General features: G+C 34.9%; 1 protein-coding gene across 3 annotated transcripts in view; it reads right to left on the minus strand.

The window, feature by feature from the left end:
• Positions 1 to 13,395: 13,395 nt before the first annotated feature.
• The window catches only part of LOC121410223, a 41,122-nt gene continuing 33,749 nt past the window's right edge, over positions 13,396 to 20,768 (minus strand). For all 3 annotated transcript variants that reach the window (XM_041602161.1, XM_041602162.1, XM_041602160.1), the window contains exons 23-28: positions 20,477 to 20,564; positions 19,985 to 20,148; positions 19,613 to 19,639; positions 18,907 to 19,038; positions 16,770 to 16,909; positions 13,396 to 16,255 (exon numbers count right to left, since the gene is read on the minus strand). In XM_041602161.1, the coding sequence (XP_041458095.1) occupies positions 16,112 to 16,255; positions 16,770 to 16,909; positions 18,907 to 19,038; positions 19,613 to 19,639; positions 19,985 to 20,148; positions 20,477 to 20,564 (695 nt within the window). In that variant the 3' untranslated portion in view covers positions 13,396 to 16,111. The remainder of the gene's footprint in view (positions 16,256 to 16,769; positions 16,910 to 18,906; positions 19,039 to 19,612; positions 19,640 to 19,984; positions 20,149 to 20,476; positions 20,565 to 20,768) is intronic.

Here is a 20,768-nt window from a genome sequence, read left to right on the forward strand (position 1 = left end):
GACTTTTAAAAGTTCATTATTAACAGTATTTACTAAGGTATATGGATTTTTATGGGAATAAAATATATTAGAATCGTCTGCAAAAAGAATGAACGAAAGGATATCAGATGATTTACAAAAGTCATTAATATAAATAATAAATAATAAAGGGCCTAACAGACTGCCTTGCGGGACTCCACAATTAATGTACTGCATATTGGATGCATGACCATTCAAAGATACAAATTGACGTCTGTCGGATAAGTAGCTTCTGAACCACTCCAAGGCCTTCCCGCGCACACCATAATGAGAAAGTTTATGTAATAAGATATCATGGTTAATGGTGTCGAAGGCCTTGGAGAAGTCCAGAAAAATGCCGACTAGATGTGAGCAATTATCAAAAGCGTGAGCCACTTTATCAACGAAATTCAATAATGCATGTTCTGTGTTGTGTTTTTCTCTAAATCCAAACTGAAAGTTAGAAAAAATATTGTGAGATTTTAAAAAATCAATTGTTTTGCTATAAACCACTTTTTCTAAAATTTTTGACAAGGATGATAATAAAGAAATTGGGCGATAATTACTGACACTTAACTTGTCACCCTTTTTGTATAATGGAATGACCTTGGCAATTTTCATGCGATCAGGGACTTGACCGGAGGTTAGAGAAATGTTAAAAATATATGTCAAAGGATCGACAATTTCAGATATTATACCTTTTAAAATAAAGTTATTGACATCATCATAACCAGGACTTTTTTTATTATTCAAATTAGATACAATATCAGTAATATCTTTTTTAACTACGGGAGTGAAAAATATTGAACTAGAATTAGGTGTACCTAGGTAATCATAAAAGTGTTTTGTTGAAGGGGGGATGTCTCTAGCTAGGTTAGTTCCTATAGATGAAAAATAGTCATTAAAAATATTAGCTATATTATCAGGATCTCCAATAATATCACCGTTAGACCTTATTTCAGTTATATCGGACTTGTTATTGGATAAATTCATGGCTTGTTTAAGAACTTTCCATGTATTTTGAATGTCGTGTTTATACAGAATTATTTGATCAGTAAAATATCTTTTCTTTGCCAAACGTATTGTTTTGGTTAAAGTATTCTTATATGTGGTGTATTTAGTTTTTGCCTGAAGAGTGCCTTTAAGTTTGGAATTATAATATAAATTATTTTTTCTGTTGATTGAACGCAAAAGTGCTTTAGATATCCAAGGAAGTCTTGGTGATTTTTTGTAGTTAGTTTGTCTATCTTTTACTTTTGGAATATGCTTATCTAATTCACTAATAAAAATATTCAGAAAGTTATTGAAGCATATGTTTACATCATTATTGTTATAAATAGGTGACCAGTCAACAGACTCTAACGAAACACCCAGTCTTGCGAGATTCTCTGGAGTAGGTCTCCGCCTTGATGGCTTGGAAGGATTAATACATGAGTGCTTAAGGGTAAAATGTGACATAATAGGAAAGTGATCAGTCAGATCAGATAATATTATTTCAGAATCAGGAGTCGGCATGACGTTACAAAATATGTTATCAATAAGTGTTGCAGAGCGATCGGCAATGCGAGTGGGTTTTGATATTAATGGCAAATATGAAGATGTCAAAAATGTTTCAAGAAATTCATGGGCAGTTTTGTTACTGTCATGCTTCAATATATCGATATTGAAATCCCCTAAAATAAAAACATGTTTGTTCACCAACAATGGATTTCTAACCAAGTTAGAAAGGTAAAGTAAAAAATCATTATGATTAGAATTTGGTGGTCTATATATAACACCTATGATTATATTTTTGGAATTTGGGACATTGATTTCGATAAAAAGTGACTCTACATATTCATTCATATTAGTGATTTCGTTGTGAATTTTGTATTCGTAATTGTGGGAAACATATAATGCAACACCACCGCCATGTCTATCTTTCCTGTTATTAAAAACAAAATCATATTGATCTAGTGAAAATGGAATATTGGATTCATCAGTTAACCAAGTTTCTGTAAGTCCAATAATGGAAAATGAATTTCTAGATGAATTATTGTCTAATAGCAGTTGGAACTCTTCGAAGTGTTTATTTATGCTTCTTATGTTTAAATGTAATAAAGAAAAAATATCTTTGGAGAATTGTCTAGTAGTGTTTTTGAATTGAAGTTCAGTGATGTATTCTGATGAAGGATTGCGAATTAAATCATGATCAGTGTGGAAATCAAGAAGTTCTGATGATGCATTAATGTTGTTTGCTACAAAGTGGTTGTACACCGAATTAACCTGAGGGTAGCCATTTGAATTACTAGGCGTATTTAAATTAATGGAGAGGTCATCATTACTCAAAGAATAAAACGGCATATCAATTAAGGTATTCACGGAAGTACACTTAGCGTCTCAACATTCACTACTACTTTCGGCATTGAGTTAATAAAAGAAGAGTAATTAAGATAAAAGGTCCTGTGTGGGAACAAATAAGTAACAGACATACAGAGAAACGAAAACACATACATGTACAAACAAATAACGAATTCATAAAGCTTCGAGAGAGGGAAGCATTTACAGGATTTAGCAGAAATCTTCGTAGGCAGAGCGGACGAACGCGTCAGAGAGCAAAGACAGTGAAGATACATCGTTGATAATTATTACTGGAGAGATGCCCAAAGAAAAGATCAGTATAATAAGAAATGCAAGTGATGAAATATAATGATACTCCATACAGGTGGGCAAATAACAAGATTAAGCATAAGCAAAATCAATATCGTGGACATGAAAACAGAACATGAAAAGAGGCGCCCATAATTTTTGTATCGTACAATTGAAAATAGATTGTCATTGTTGCTAATTTTGGTATATAGACATGCAAACAAGAAAATTACTTTAAAAAAAAAAACATATTATACATGCATATACATGCACATACATACATATACATATATATATATATATACACATATACATATATATACATATACATATACACACATATATATATATATATATACATCAGAGCAATGCATAACAAAGAATCGCTATAAATGCATAAAGGCGAAACAATTCGTAACTTGCAAATTTCATCCAACAAGAGTCATGTGTTCAAGATATATTAGTTTAGTTTGGCGATGGATGTTCAATTTTGAAATCGTTTAAAACACGCGGGAAATTACTCAATAACAAATAATTCCTAATACCTGCATTAACGCATTCAAAATACTTGTGAGTTATTATTTCGCCACCCAAAACGGAACGATATCCATACCAACAAGGGTCAGGTATTTACGTATAAACAGATACCCTTAATAGAAGCAGTCTAAAAAATCAGCATTGTTGTTATTTTGATTACGAATGCGGTAAATGGCATTCAAACAAGATACTCAAACAGTTTGAAACAGACATCAAAGCCTGACCATTAGATAATCATGATAATAGGAGTATTAGACCAAAGCCGAACAATGCCCATGCTAACCAAAAATATGCAATTAAAACATATTATCGCTCAACCAAAATCGAAAAAAATACAATACCAGTCAAGACCAGATGTTCAAATTCTAAAATCCTTCAAAACATGTTTAGAAGAAGCGGAATAAAGGACAATGTAAAGTCTTTCAGATAGATAATAGACAGTTTGTCGATGGCGCTTTAATGTTAAAATACTTTTAAGAGCGCGGGAAATTGCTTAACAATGAAAAGAATCAGAAAACATGCGATTAAAGCATTATAAAGCATCATGATTAATGAGCATCGTCCAACCTTCAAAACATGTATAGAAGAAGCGGAATAAAGGACAATGTAAAGTCTTTCAAATAGATAATATATTCTTATATAGAGAGAGTTTGTCGATGGCGCTTTAATGTTAAAATACTTTAAGAGCGCGGGAAATTGCTTAACAATGAAAAGAATCAGAAAACATGCAATTAAAGCATTATAAAGCATCATGATTAATGAGTTTACGTCCAACCAATACTGAACGATTCCCATACCAATCAGTCCGGTTTTCGTCAACTTGCAGTGTCGAAAGGCGGGGGAGGGAACGGGGTGGCCTGCCGCCGGGAAATTTATATTAAAAAAAGAAAAGGAGAAAATGGAGAATGGGAAAAGGAGGAATAGAGGGAAGAAAAAAGGAAAGGAAAAAAAGGTAAAAAGAGAAGAAAGGGGAAACGGAAGGAAATGTGAGGGTAAAAAAGTGGAGAATGAAGGGAAGGTATTGGGTGTGACAACCCCAACATTCACGGCAGTCGGCAAATTCATAAACCAGTTGGCAAAATGGAGGATAGTGGAGAAAAAGAAAGGAAAGAAAAGAAAATAAAGAAAAAATAGCAAAAGAAAGGAAGAAAAAAGAAAGAAAGAAAGAAAAAAAGAAAGAAAGAAAGACAGAAAGAAAGAAAGAATTAAAAAGAAAAGAAAGAGGGAGAGCCTGATAGAGGTACTACCTTCGAAGAAGGTTACAGCAAAGACTATCAGTTGGCAAATCCAAGACAGTCCTACAGGCAGGCTTTAGCATGTTTAGGGCCCTACCAGTCAAGCAATTACAAAGGACAAAAAAGATGGAGCTATAAAATACAAAATAAGCAACAAAAAAAGTTTATGAGTGCAAATTATTACCAAAGATATTGACAATTTGACCTACACACTAGTTTTGCAAAATGGGGAGAGGCAAGACGAGGTAAGGAATATGGGGTGGGGTGAATTTCCAAAGTTGAAATTACATAACTAAAACCATAATAGTAGGCAAGTAATATAGAGTAGGCCTATTGAAGTGGCAAAACACTTTCGGCATATAGGAGTGTAGTTCAATTACTGACCAATCGGCAAAATTCAGATCTAAAAAGAACAAACGCAAGACTTAAAGACTGGTAACTCATGTTCAGCCATGTAATCTGCAGAACTTGGCACATTTTTTTATTTTAGAATGACAAGTCATCAAGTTTGCAGTTGGCCCAAAACACAAACTGGCCTAGGTTATAGTAGGCCTATAAATATTTTTTTTACTAAATTTTGCCGAATATTTCTTTCTTTATTTTATGGAGTCAGAATGTTCTTGGATGGGGAAGGGTGGGAGTGGGGGTAGGTTTGGGTTACAGTCAGCGGCGTAACAGGGGTGGATGGCCGGGGGGGGGGCAAGAACCCAAAATTTCCCGGTCATATCATGGTATGAACAGGCGTAATAGTGTAATGAGGTGACTATTTTGAGAAGGCCAGATATTGCGTATCGGGCAAAATTTATCTTTCAAAAAGTTGCGAGCGAAGCGAGCGAGCAAAAATTGTGACCTTTTTAATCCAAAAATCAAATTTTGTGATAGATTTTGACATGATATCCAGATTATAATATATTTCACTCTTTTCTCTTTAGATTCCTTTTTGTGGTCTGTATGTCACTGTGAACATGATTCTTTGCGGCAGTAGCGTGAAGATTAAAAAAGAAAAAGCTGCTTTATATAACTCCCGAGCGAGCGAGAAAAAAATCATCTTTTCGATCATGAGAATTTAACTTTGAGCTATTTTTTGACATTTTATATTCAGTTAATAAAATCAAATCCTACACTTTTCCTTTGCTTTTCTTTCCTCCTTTTTTCTTGTTTGTCGAACTTTTTGGAGCCAGCCCTTCCATACGCAGTGCTGTGCGTTTGGGGTACGGGGCGGAGCACCCGGAACTTCTTGGTATCAACGCCAATTAAACCTCACAGATTGCCGCTATTTTAATCACATCGCAGGCATATACAGAATATAGCTTTTACACAACACATTTATTCAACCAAGTTGCGTAATGAACCAAATATTTTGACGGGCAAAACATAGCAATTTGGGAAAAATTGGTAAAAGTCGCCAGCGTGCAAAGCGAGCTGGAAAAAATGCCTCTTGAAATTAAATTATAATTATGTGATAGATTTTTCCATTATATTCAGCAAATAACACATTTCAATGTTTCCATTCTTTCATTCTACGTTGTCTCCTATAATTAATTTTATTTCCTCTTGGGTGTGGAACCAGGACCCCCCCCCCGCCTGTATGCTAGTGATTAAATGTTATTGAACGGGGGGCGTTATAGAGTTATTTGAAGGTTATAAATGAAGAGCCCCTACTGCATGGGGTCTGGGGCAAAGCCCGGTAGCTTATTTGCATACAATTTAGCAAGCTTATAGCACACTTTTGAATGCAGTACATCTTTCTTCCCGCTCTTTCATTTCAATCATCAGCAGCCAGGTCGTGTTATTATTTTTTTTCTTGTCTTTTTTATTTATTTTCCAATTTAGCTATTTACATTTTACCGTCGTTTCCCGCAATTTTTTGCCATTTTGTCATTTTTTAAAATTTATTTCCCACGTTTACATAGGCCTATTTAGGAATGATTTGTTCTTTATCAAATGTTCTTCTTTCCTACATTTTCCCGCTTTCCTTCCTTTTCCATTAAAAAAAGTTTTTTCTTCGTTTTCTTTTCACTTTCCCCTTTCCCTTTCCTTTTCCCATTTCCTTCCCCTTTTACTTTCTTTTTCCTATCTTTCTTTGTCCCATTTTTCTTTTATTTTCCCGGTGAAATCCGCCATGCCCCCCCCCGCCTGTTACACCACTGCTGGCAGTCAATCAAGTCATAATCAATTCCAGGCTTCCAACATGTAGTTTGAAAACGTTTTAATCTCTTTTATCCCCAGAACTGTCATTAAAATAAATCCACTTTACAAAATCAATTTTAAAAGATGTTTGCCGAAAATACAGTGCGTATCAAAAAAAAGTTTACACTTAGAAAAAAATCCTGTAAAATCATACTTTTGTAATATCCTGAAGGTATTTCCACATTTTAACATTGGTACAGATCCATTTAAGTAAATGACGATATAACTGTCGAAAAATATTTTAGCTTGAGTGAGCACCACTTACTTTTGAAAAGTTAGTGAAAAATAATTTGCGCAGAACTTTGAAATAGTTATGCGAATAAAAGTAGACCTTAATAATGAAAAAAATGTGGAATTTAGCTAATAAAATTGATATATATTTATCTCTTTTAACGTGTTTCCTTGCCCAAAACACTTCGAAGAGTGAATAGTGAATTGCACTATATCCCACCCCCCCCCCCACACACACACCGAGGCCATTGTGACGATATTTGCTTTACACTAAGCTGTGATTTACATGGAATGCTTAGGTTTGATTTTCATTTTGATAATCATTGTCAAGCTTGGGAAAAGTGTGGAGAAACAAGTGATAAATGAAAAATGAAATGTAAACCCATTTTCAATGATAAAATCTTAGTGAAAAAATGCTGGAGATGTATGATATAAACTTTTGTTCAGATTCAGTTACGTCCTCAGATCCAGCTGGCACAAAAGGGTAAATGTTGTGCTTACTAAGTGTTGAAATTTCAATATGGGTGGCAAAATTGTTACAAAATGCTTGAATGTATCTGTTTTATTTCAATTTACTAAAAGTGCAAGGGAAATGTATGAGAAATGTTTCGCAGGGTAAGTTTGATTTCGACCTTTCCCCTTGACACAGCGTGAAAACGAGCATTTCTGCGCAAAAAAAATTCTGCGAGCTTTAAAAAAATGGACAGTGCTCACCCAAGCGTAACATTCTGTCAAAACTTTTACTTCCATTGGAAAGATGAGACCTAAACTCAAGAATATACGTGAAAAAATACCCACAGATTGTTTATTTTTTAATTCCCAGGGCTTTTTCAAAGTGTAAACTTTTTTTGAAACGCACTATACAGTCTTTATGAATGCTTTCCCAATCAACAACACAGTCTGATACTATATTTAGCTAGAACTAAATGCTGCTAATTATCTGCCCTGGTTGATGTTAATAGTTACTGTTAAAATTATTTGATTTTGATCCTGAAAGTTAAAACATGTTTGCAGGAGCGGCGGAACTGGGGGTGGGGCAGGTGCATGGGGGCACTTGCCCCTGACAAATTCCTCGTTGGAAAAATGCCTTTTTTTCAAAATGGAAGGTTCCCTTTTTTTAAAGTGAAATGTGCCCTTTTTCAGAATGATATACCCTTTGTGAAATAGGTAAGAAATCACAAAATTTTTGGCTTGCGCTTCGCGCTCGCATTAGTGTTGTTTAGTAAGGTACTCATTCTGTCCTTGGTTACAAAAAATACTTAGAATGTCCAGTTTTCAGCTCAAAATATCACAAGTTTTTCAGCTCGCGCATCGCGCTCGCATTATCCGATTGGTGAAATAATAAATAAAACTTAAATATGCATTTTCATCTATCAGAAATTACCATAAAAATGCTTTGCTCAACTGAATTACTACAGAACAAATGGTACTTCACGCAGATGATAATCTTATAAGGAAAATATCCGTTTGAACCAAAATGCCAATTTTGGCATATAAGTGCCCCTTTTGTAGCATTACCCCCTCCCTCCCCCAAAAAACACGCAAATCCGTTCCGCCGCCCCTGCAGGTTTGACAATGTGACAATTGTCAATAATGGATCAACCTGAACAACCTCAGAAACGGAAGCGGATCAAATTTAAATGTCAAGTTTGTGGAGCCAAGTTTGACGACTATCTGCAAGTTGTAACAACTATAAGGCATAATAGACAGGATTCAGCCTTCGCCAATGGGGGGGGGGGGATTTTTTCAGCCACATTTCTCCCGATTGGCCGATCGAAGGTTGTTTCTTTGAAGGGAAGGGATAGTCCTAATGTTCAATTCTTAGCTTTATTCTTATACAATACATAATTATCTCTTAAGCTTTATTTAAATAGTGCGAGCGCGAAGAGCGAGCTATTTTTTTTTCATTTCATGTATTTTTGTCCTAAAATTTAAAAATTCTAGGCAATGTTTGTGTTCTTAAACGAGATCATCCATCTAAATAATCACTGCGAGCTGGAAACGCGGGCAGAATTTTTTTAAAGGCCTACGTTTTAATATGATAAAAAAAGATATGTTAACGGCTGCTCGCAGTTAGCCATGAAGACGTTACATTTTATTTTAACAATCAAATAATGCGAGAGCGAAGCGCGAGCTGAAAATTTTTACATTTCTACCTGAAGAATGGAAATTCCAAGCACTTTTTGTAGTCGTGAAAAGGATAAGTATATAAATAAACAATTGATGCGAGCGCGAAGGGCGAGCGAAAAAAATTGAGATTTACACCTAAAAATGAGACACTCTATTCATGTTTTGTAAATCATGAAAAGTATGAGTAATTGGAAATCTTCTCATCAAAATGCGAGCTTGCAGCGCTAGCTGATACGTATTGACAATCGGACCTGAAAAGGGATATTTTGAGAAATTTATGGAATAAAGGAAAATAATAGGTACCTGCATGGGTGTCGATCACGGGGGGTGGGGGGATATATCCCCCCCAATATTTCAAGTGGGGGGGATGGCCTGTATTATCATCCCCCCAATAATTTAGGGTAGAAAAATTATAATAATGATGATGAAAAAATGAAAAGTTTGATCATAATGATTATAGTATGCCATCAATCAGTGTTTCCCTCGCAGTTTGTGTATATTGTTATTAAATAAAACATTCCTTTTCAGGACTATTAAACAGATGGGTGGAGGTTCAAGATGAAAAAGAATGAAATGTTTATGTATATGATATTTTTTAACACAAGACATAAGAGGACCCTAACGAAAAACAACTTTTGTTGATAGGATGTTTCATCCCACCAGTGGTGAATAAATTAATTTTGATTAATCAATTATTTCAAAAGGGTGGAAAATAAACCGGAGTAAAAGGGTGGCAAGATAAATTGTCTAAGGAATTACCATGTAGCCAATACAGTAATAGCTCCATGGAATGACGGTAAGCCCGATGGCGCACGAGAAGCCACACAGTTTGTAATTTGTGCTAGTCTTAATTGGTCCGAATCTGCATTTTATCATCATGCATTAAGAAGAAAAAAGATATTGCCAGTCGGGTTAAATTTAAGACAAGTTGTATACACAGAGGCGTCGATCGGGGGGGAGGGGGAAAAAAGATATCGTTTTGCCTCCCCACAAAATAATTCCGCATGTGCAACTAAAAAATAGAATAAGATTGTAATGCTACACTGAAATCAGCAAGCGAGATTGAGATACCAACTCGATTTTCATTTAAAATCGTGCTCAAAATGTCTTCTTTTCAGATTGGAATATATAAATTTTCCGCTCGCGCTTCGCGCTCGCATGATTTCTGTACCAAAAACCCATACTTTTCATCATTAAATAGGTAAATAGAATGTCCCGTTTTCAGTTCTAAACCTCAAAAGAACTCCCGCTTCGATTTGCAATAATCTTTTGTTGGATATAATATATCTTGTTCTTTAGTAAAAGCGTCCATTAAACTATCTTTTTTTCCAGATCGAAATATCAAAATTTCTTCTAGATACCCATCTTAATCATTGGTACAAAAAATGCTTAGAATATCAAGCTTTCAGGTCAGAATACAAAGAAATTTCAGCTCGCTCTCTAGTGAGATACATACTGATCTATCCTCCTCAAGAGTTACTAAAAACAAACCTAAACAGTTAAATTTTTCCTGTTTTCATATCATACTTAAAAATTTCAGCTCGCGCTTCGCGCTCGCATTGTTGGTGAGGGTGATATATATATGTGTGTATACATCATGCTCAATAAACAGATCACTATGTTCATGGTCCAGACAATTTTTTGTCATTTTTTTCTTTCGTATTAGTTTAGATTAGGCTTACTTGTAACACAAATTGAATTTTCAGTACACTACAACAATGAAGGAATTTCCAAGAACTCCATGCATATCAACCACTCTCAAATGTCCTAACTTGTGATTTTAGTGGGGGTAATATTGAAAGATCCCCAATTAAATGATCATTTGTGTCGATCATCCCCCCCAACCAAGAATACCGATCGACACCCATGGGTACCTGACAAATCAAATTTTGCGAGCGCGTAGCTCGAGCCAAAAATGTTAATATTCAGACCATAAAAAATCTCTTTTTTTCAGAGCACTTTTTAAAAATCAATTTGTAAAGCAGACAAAATAATGAAAGTTCGGTTTCCGAGCTGAAGTATGTTTTGTATATTGACTTCAAATTTTGATATTTTAAGCTCCATACCGGGGCTCCATATTGACGAAGATATGTAAATCACCTAAAAGGCAATGCGAGCGCGAAGCACGATTGATTTTTTTTGGTAGTGACATTAAAGCTTTTTAAATGATTTTCCAAGACTTCCCCTCATCTTATTTTATTCACTTGTCTTTCTCCTCTTATGTTGCCCCTTCTTTTTTCTCCTCTTTAGTTCCCTTCTTTTTCTTTTTTGTCTTCCCCCTTTTTTTTGCTCTGCCAATAGGGGGAGGGGCGGGCCCCTCGGGCCCCCCAGGATCCGCCTACGCAGTAGCCTTTCTATGTTGATCCAAAACATGTATTTTTTGTACAGTGCAATCTTCGTAGGAATTGTCAACAAATGCGACGAATTCAGTTTCCAAATTTCAAAATCTTTCAGCACATCCCCGACCTACCAAAAATGCCAAACCCTGCGCGCTCAAGTGCGCACGTTCGCGTTGTCGCACCAAATTTAGTTGTCAAATTTAGCTGCTACACCCCCAGCAAAATGATTCTGGCTACGACCCTGGACATATCATCCCGAAATACTAATTGAAGAGTAAAAAGGGGAAATAAATTAAAATATGGCGAAATGGAAGGGGAAATATTTACGGGAAAGGGAAAGAAAAGAGTCAAAAAGAAGGGGCTTGGAATCAGCTATAAAAGGCTAAGGGAAAACCTGTATTGGAAAATGAAGAACAATATTATTTTACACTGCCGGGCTGCTTAGGATTAAAAATAGAGAAGGTGAAGATGGCGTATCTGTATATGAAGTCTATAATAAGCTTGTTTCCTAAATTTCATGCAATAAAGATCACAATTTTCAGGAATAAAATTACTTCGAGAGGGGCCGGAAGTAGAACCCAGACCCCCAGAAAGAGCATTGCTTATGTCCGTAGCCAAGGGTTAGACATGCCCCTTTATATGGTATAATGAACCATGGGTGTCGAGCGGTCTTCATGGTTGGTGGGATGACTGACACAAATAATTGTTCCATGAGAGGGATTAAAAAAAAAAATTCAGTATAAGGGGGGGGGGGGGGTCAGTGGCTCTAGGAGTCTAAAAAGTAGGGGCGGGGCCAGACATAGCGGCAAAGGCAAAATTTTATAAAACGCTGCCAGTGCGCAAAACGACGAGCAAAATTTTCGACCTTTTATTTAAAAAAATATAATTTTGTGATAGATTGTGACATGATATTCTAAAAAGTATATAACACATTTTTTATGTCCTTTTCTTTCTTTTCTCTTTCTTTCTTTCACGGTCGTGAAATCTATTTGGGCTAAATGGCCTTAGCACATCTGTACGCAAGCGGGGGTGGGGTAGGGTAGTCCTCACGACTGTATTTTTAAAAAATTCATTTCTACAAGACGACTAGGAACTACGTACTTGAAAAAAATACCCCCAAATCAACCATTAACAGGGCCCTGGGAACGACTTTTTAGAGAGGGTGCTGGTATAAATTTGACCCCAAAAGATTTTCACTACAAAATAAAATTCAGTTTAGTCACAAGAAATCTGACAAAAAAGAAGAAAAAATCAATTCTCATTTCTTCAGTATACGTAATCCACTTATTTTAAATCATAAACCTAGATCAAGAATACTAATGAAAATAAAGTGACATTTACAAAGGAGGTGGTAAAGTAAATAGGGCTCAACCCATGCGCTTGTTTGCAGGGAGGGGTAAATCAATAACAGAAAACTGATGTAGAAACATAAACATGAACATGGTATTCTATTTCACCCTGGATTCTTTCTATCTCCACCAATCAGTTTCTAACAACAATTTCTGAAAGGAATGGTTTCATTCAATAACAATAACACAAAGAATTCCAAGAAAAAAAAATGACGGTCATCATGACGGTTTGACAATCAATACTACCGTCAACATAATGATGGTCATAAATATGATAACAAAGGACATTCCCCACCTGATATATCCCCTACCCCCCCTTCCGTGATCGACACCCATGTTCTCTTCTAAGTCATTACATATTGGCCGATCTCCATGAACCCCCCCCCCCCTTCTTCCGTCCATCATTGAGGAGCTGGCTCTGTTGAGCCACTGAATGTTCCAATGCCCAGCGCATGGATGATGGAGAATGATATCAACGATCACCCTCCCTTAACTTCGCAGGGGGGAGCATCACCACCACCACTACCATCATCATCATCATGATCATCACCACTATCATCATCATTATCATCATCATCATCATCACTATCATCATCACCATCATCATCACTATCATCATCATTACTATCATCATCATTACTATCATCATCATTATGTTCATGATCATCACTGCCGACACAATCACTGCCACAGTCACGGTCACTACCATCAAATGAATGCAACATAAAGAAATTCATGACAGAACAATTAATTTTCTCAGTAAGATTTGCAATATTTTGCATTGATCAAAGTACAAAGGGTATATAGCTTACATAGAATATCACAATATCTACAAGAGTTATAGCATTCACAATTGTGTACAATCACTATCATAAAAGATTTACAGAATATGATTATGTTACATGAGAATATCTATCTATATTACAGTCATAGTGTGACCATAACATTGTTTATTTCAATTATTCTGAATAATATATATATTTGTATACTTGTATATAGGCTTATATGAAACAATACAATAAATATTCATCTATGTCACATTGAATAACTATACCTTGATTCCAAAGCTATATTTTGACTCCAGACAACAAATTCGGGAAAGAGCACCATCTTAATTTTATCCGAATATTTGCTTGCCCAACCATAAAGAGTCCTTACATATATCCTCCTTGTGGTAACATTGTTAAGTAATGAAAGAAACCACAGCATACAAACAACTTAGAAGATGAGAAAATACTTTCATCGTCTTAATAGGAAAATCCAAATACTTATTTATCATAAAAACTTTGCAAGAAACAAACATATTGAACGGCAATACAGTAAATGGATAATAAATCTCTTTTCTTTGTGAAATTGAATATAACCTTTAGTATAGACGTATAACGTTTAATATGATGATCCCATCTAACGCCATCTTTGTTCATATTCATCGTAAAACTAAGACAAAAATAAATTACTTGAATAATATAACGATAACAAATACTCAATATCAATTAAAAAATTACAATCATCACATCACTGAACATATACTGACGAACAATTATAAGACAATGAAATAGTAGTAGGCCAACGGTATAGTCTGATGTTTGTGACACGGTTTACGTCATACCAATAAGATATTGCCAACGATAAAACACCACGAAAAATAATAATTACAAAAATATTGAGAGGAAGCCTATATAGAAATACATAAAACATTGATAGTGACGGATATGTTACATCAAAAATTATGTTTTTCCTCGATCGATCGATCGATAAGAACACCTTCACATTAGTTCACTACAGTAAAGGTTTTTTTATAAGAAGCTGTTTCACCATGAAAATACAACCAAACGAAATTGGAATCAAGAGAGGAAATATGACTTTAAAAATAATGAGAGTGCAGAAACATAGAAATTATGTTGGATAACCGTGAAATTTCTGTTTGATCAAATGCCGTTATTAGCGATAATACTAGGCACTGATGGCAGAAATTCATCTCGTTTGATGGTGTTCACAAAAGTTGATAAAGATTTTTAAGATCTCAGTCTCGAAAAATATCTTGTACCAATAAATAAATCAATTAATATATATTAAAATAAATAATGATAACCATAAAGACAAGACGCATGGAAAAGTGCGTTAGAATATGAAGAGTTCATATAATTCGACATACAGATTGTATCGGACAGTAAATTTAAAAAAACTAATCCCTACTTAAAAATATCTCCACTGATTTTACTAAACTTTTAAAATGTCACAAAAGTACTACCAGATTAGCTGGTGTATAAAAACACCAACATACACCTTTATTTTTTAACGTAGACAATACACCCTAAAAATTACAGTCATTGTAAACCACGTATTGTATTTAACTTTGTACCTTACACCTGGTTTGTGTGATTAAAAAAAAGGACCCCGAAAGTCACTCAGTATGTGCAAAGTTGACTTCCACATAGATAAAATGAATATGCTTATATTAGAATAGACATGTTAAGCCTATTGGGTACGCCAGAAGCAACAAACATGACAAGTGAAAGAAACGGGAATGTATTCGAATCAAAAGAGGAAAACATAATTTTCAATAAACCATAATCCGATACTCCAGTATACATGTATTATGATAAAATTAGTCAACGAAGGAAAGAATTTAAAAACCAAATCAATACTCCGTTTGTTTCGATTTATAACTTGGATGAATCGTCTGTGAAAAAGGAGTTTAAGTAAGTAATAAACTTGAAATGATCTAGAGTATAGAAAGAAAATAACTAAATTCCCTTCGTTCTTAAAGAAAATCAGAGAGCGCTTCATCAAGACGAATCAAATTTTACAAGTTTCTGTGATTTTGATTAGTTAAGAAGTCTGTCTTTTACTATGGCATGTCAGATAAAAACAGACTTTGTAGAATAAAACATCCGAAAAATCGTTCATGAAGGCTCCCATGATATTAAACTTAAACTTAATAAGTACATTATTAAGATCGTAGTAATTGGTATAAGTGGTTGGTTTGATTAAAAAAAAACAGCAATGCAAACACCAACGTAAATGAAAGCAATAATGTCAATCCCCTTGCACTATTTGCCAATTAAAACTATTCAATGTTGAGCCAGTGTTAACAATCCATGTATCTATCTTCAGCATTCTTGATTTTTTTTTCAGTCAACATATAGTACTGCTGGACAAATATAGAATTCATTAAAAAAAACATTGGCTTGACAATTACCATTTGTGTAGGCTATATCTGATACAGAAATAAAGATAAACATAACAATGTGTCGTATACTGAACACATGAACGAAACTTTTGATTGATAAAATGTATAAGCTGAACATGTAAAGAATAAAATATGTGCAAAATATGAAATGAATGTAAATGAGATGTCGTATATTGCAATCAGCTGCCGTAAACGAAATCACCAATATAAGAAAAGAAATAAACATTGGGTGAAAAGGCTTGGGCAGCAGACGGCGAACATACCGCCTGCGTTCTGTAGTTGCTAGCTGGGTGCTGAAGTTGATAACAGAAGCTTGTACCATCCAACTACTTCACTCTGGTCCAACTTTAGATCATCTAACCAGATTAATGCCTCACCAATTAATGTATTCCTACCAAAACGACCTCCAGCAGCCCATAAAGATACCTGTATGGATGCACAAAATATCAGTTTTGTAACCACCTTCCATTATGCTAAGTGCAATATCAAATCCATATTTTGTACTATTACAAAAGCTCGTAATGATACTAATAAAGAACATTAGAAAAATATCAACCGAACGTCTTGCTCTTGAGTTATTAGAAGGTTTACGTGGTCCTTTTTTTCAGAATTTTCAGAACGTCAAACCCATAGGAATGGGAGGGGGGGGGGGTTGGTACAAAGAAGAAATTGTAGAATACAGTTAAAGCGGTCGTGATATTGGCCTTCGTGCATGTCCATCAGAAGAAATATTTGTAGAATCATCAACACCCTCACAATACTCATTTATGGCCAGGTGCAGTGCCATGTATTTTAAATATTTGTTTTATTCTCTCTTTTATTGTCTTTTTCTTTTCTTTTGCACTCATACAAAAGGGATATAGGTTGGCAGTCACCCCTTCTGCCTGGAACTCCATCCCTGCCAAAAACCATGACCATCATGGTCATTATCCTTACCTACCTCAATGGCAATTCCTTTCACGTTGGTATGATAGACAAAGACCTCGTTGAAGGTGGGATCTTTTTCTTGGCGACAAACTCGAGTCTTCTTCTTAGTAACCTTCCTCTCTCCCATTACCACGTATGCCTTCACGTATAGATCTAGTGGACAGAGAGATAATCGGCATTGTATTTGAAACATTTCTAAGATAAGAATGCAGGGGGCAGATCTAGCTTCCGCCAATGGAAGGGGAAATTTGTAACCCATATTTTTCCCATTCTTCCGTTCAAAGTTGATTTTTGTTTGTTTCTTTGAAGCGGTAGTCCTAACAGTCACTTCTTAGCTTTATTCTTATAAAACATACATGTGTAATAATCTCATTAGCCGTTTGTTGAATAGTTCTAGCGCGAAGCGCGAGCTATTTTTTTTTGGAAATTGTATGTATTTTGTCCTGAAAATTAAACATTCTGGTCATTGTTGTGATCCTGAACATGATGCGTATGTAACTAGATAATTACTATAACTAAACAATTTACGCAAGTGCAAAGCGCGAGCGCAAAATAAATGAGATTTCAGACCTAAAGACGGGACACTCATATTAATTTTTTGTAAATTATGAAAAAAGAAGTGTAATTCGGTATCTTCCTACATTAATAATCCGAGCGCGAAGCCAAGCAGAAAATTGTTGATATTCTGATCTGAAACTGGATGATTTAAAAACGTTTTGAATAAAGAACGAGCTGCGTATCTCAATAAGCATGCGTGCGTGTGTTTCAGAGCTAGACAGAATCTGAGCATTCGTCTGAATACACTTTTTTATCATGAAAATCAGAAATGCGAGCTGAAAATATTTTATAATCCGATCGTAAAAGGATCAATGTAAGCACTATTTCAAGCACTGTGTAGGATGTTGATCGCTCTTAATATAAAATGCTAGCGCGAAGCGCGAGCTGATACATTTTATTATTATTTTGCCCCAGGACCGGGACATTCTAAGGAAATTTTGTCATCATCTATTCCTCTTCCAAAGCCAAGATTTTCCATTCTGAAGAAGGGAAAATTTAGTTATTATAAATTAATTAAAATGTTGTTATCTTCTTTACTAATCTAATAAGCTTAATGAGAGCGTGAAATTCGTTGATATTGAGGCCTGAAAATTTGACATTTTAAGCACTTTTGTAATTATGAATAGAATAAAAGGGTTATTTTATTAACAATTATTGTGGGCGAAAATCGCTAGCCGAAATTTTTGACACAATGTCAAAAAGGGATTTTAAGTAGTTTGTAATAGAATTAATATAGAGGTATACATAACTCACCAATGAAAACGCGAGCACAAAGCGCTAGCTCATATGCTCACATTTTGACAATCAAACCTGAAAAGGATATTTTTAGAACTTTATGGAATAGGAACTACAAGAAGAGAATAGATACTTGACAAATCGAATATTGCGATCGCGCAGCGCGAGCTGAAATGTTGACACCATATTTGTTGACTCAGACCATAAAACGAACAATTTACGGAGCACTTAAAAACAACAATTTGTAGATCAAACAAAATAATGAAAGCTCAATGTCCGAGCTGAAATAAGTTTTATATATTGATATAAAAACTTGATATTTTAAGCTGCATATCAGCCTATTAAGCAACATATGTATCTCATCGAACAGGCGATGCGAGCGCGAATTTTATATAGTGACATAAGAGTTTTTTTTATTTTTCAAGTCTTCCCCTTATCTTATTCTCTAGTCTTCCTCCTCTAATTTCTCCTTTTCTTTTTTATCCTTCTCTCTTTCCCCATCTGTTTATTTTTTCCCTTTCTTTCCTCCTTTTCTTTATGTTGCTCCGCCAATTGGGAAGGGGGGGGGGGGCTCGGCTCCCATGCATCCGCATATGAGAATGAGTGATTTCTCTCTACTGATAAGTTTCTCAACAGTAATTCGAGAGAATTTGCCAATTTATTTGATAACTTGAAAATAGGCATGCTTAGTTCTGGATTCATTATTTTTGTCCGAATCCATTTTATGCAAATTATTTTGATCTGTGCGGTAAGAAATTCGTTTTGTGCAATGTTTTATTAGACTATTTTTAATATTATACAGATGTAAATACACTTAAGCAGAACTGGAAATTTCAGATAAGAATCGATGAACTCACCAGGATGGTCCATTGGTTTTCCTTTATGTCTTATCTTTCTACATTGAAAGATCTGAACATATAAATTCTGTCCTTCAGTCTTCAACTCACGACGAAATCCTATCTTCATCTCACCAGATATCTCGTATTCTCCTGAAAAAAATAAGACATACGAACTCAAAATGATTGAATACCGAAGTTTTCAATTAAGAGAGCACTAAGCTATAACATCCCAAATATATTTGTTTTTATGTCTGCAGGCCGCTAACAAAGACCAAAAAAATAATGCACTTCCGAAAAACAATAATATTCCACATTGTGGAAACACAACAACTTTTAAATGTACAATGTCCAGATCTGTGGGCCGTTTAATAAATGACTTTCAACTGTTAAATCTTTTTCATTATTGCAACTACCATGGTAACAGGGCTCAAAAACCAATCACAATCAAGGTTACCAAAGCAGTTGTCACAATGGCGAAGTTACAATAAATGTAACTCTTTATGAAATCGGCCCCAAGTCATTAAGTTATCCAAGCATACCTTATTTCAGAAAAATTGGAACTTGGTATCATATTCTTACATCACATTTCAAATGCATCAGGCATGTAAGGGGTTCAAACAATAAAGCCGTGAATGTAAAAGGCAGTACAATTCTATATGGTCAATAATATCTAAAACACAATGGATTTGATAAGCCTAATTATAATAAGTTTTGAATCACTTACCTCTGAGGAGAATGAGATCGACTTGTCCTGAAGTAAAAACACAAAAATAAGAGATTAATCACAAAGCTTATACTATAAATCTTTTTTTAAATTAATGATACCCACAATATTAAAACAAATATTGTAAATTTATGTACATTTAAGATACCACTACCTGCGTTCAACCACCCAAACTATTCTTTAGTTCGCCATTTTACCTCGGTATTTATTTGTGAATAACAAAATAAAATCACCATAACTGAAAGTAAAGCGACACTAGATGCCTTAAAACAATTCGGAAAAACATGATGGAACACATAAAGAAACTAAATGTTTCCATTATCTACCCAAGGTAAACCTGTGATAATATTTTGTTACTTTTCTTCTACTTACTTGGCATCTCTGGATCAACTACTTGTCCAGGTCCAAGATCACCTCTTGCCAACCTCGTTACCAGGGTTGCCTTCATTTGACTCTTCATTGGTAGTTCTTGTGCATTTTCTATCAATGACTGGTGAGAAGGTGGTGACTTCTGCTTCTCTATCCATGGTGAGTACCTGGGGTAACGAAATTTAAATCGGTGTCAATCTTGTTGGCGGTAAGAAGACTTCTATTCCCATAGTTCAGGCAGAAATAAAACCAGGAAAATAAGAGCGAGTCAAATTAATTAAAGTGTAAAATGAGAAGGAGTGCATGGGTCTAGTAAAATTAAGCAAGCCGGGAAAATAACAATTGTAAACTTAGATTTTTTTTAAATTTGCATTACAATTTTCATCAAACCTTTGTTTTAAAATTGTAATATGTCTTTCTCATATCTTTCACCCTGTAATGTTCAGAAAAGCTTTTGTATAAAAACTTGTGAAAATCGAAAGAAATTTCCTTTACCTGTCGACTTCTGACATCTTCTTGTGATTTTGTAGATTCTTTTCGGCAATATCAGGACCGTCTGTGTTGCCTATTTCAGCAACTGATTCTGAAAATGGAATTATAGATTAATCATACTGGTTAGATCGTGCTCATCATGTCCATACTGTATCTAAAACTGCACTTTATAATGGATATTGTTGTGTTAGTTTCTACCAACGGATTGATAACAACTTTGACTGTTCTATTCCTATAATATCACTGATCAGGGGTGGCAACAGATATGACGTCATCTTTTTAATGGAATAACAAG

The sequence above is a fragment of the Lytechinus variegatus genome, chromosome 3, assembly GCF_018143015.1.
Source record: "Lytechinus variegatus isolate NC3 chromosome 3, Lvar_3.0, whole genome shotgun sequence".
Lineage (NCBI taxonomy): Eukaryota > Metazoa > Echinodermata > Echinoidea > Temnopleuroida > Toxopneustidae > Lytechinus > Lytechinus variegatus.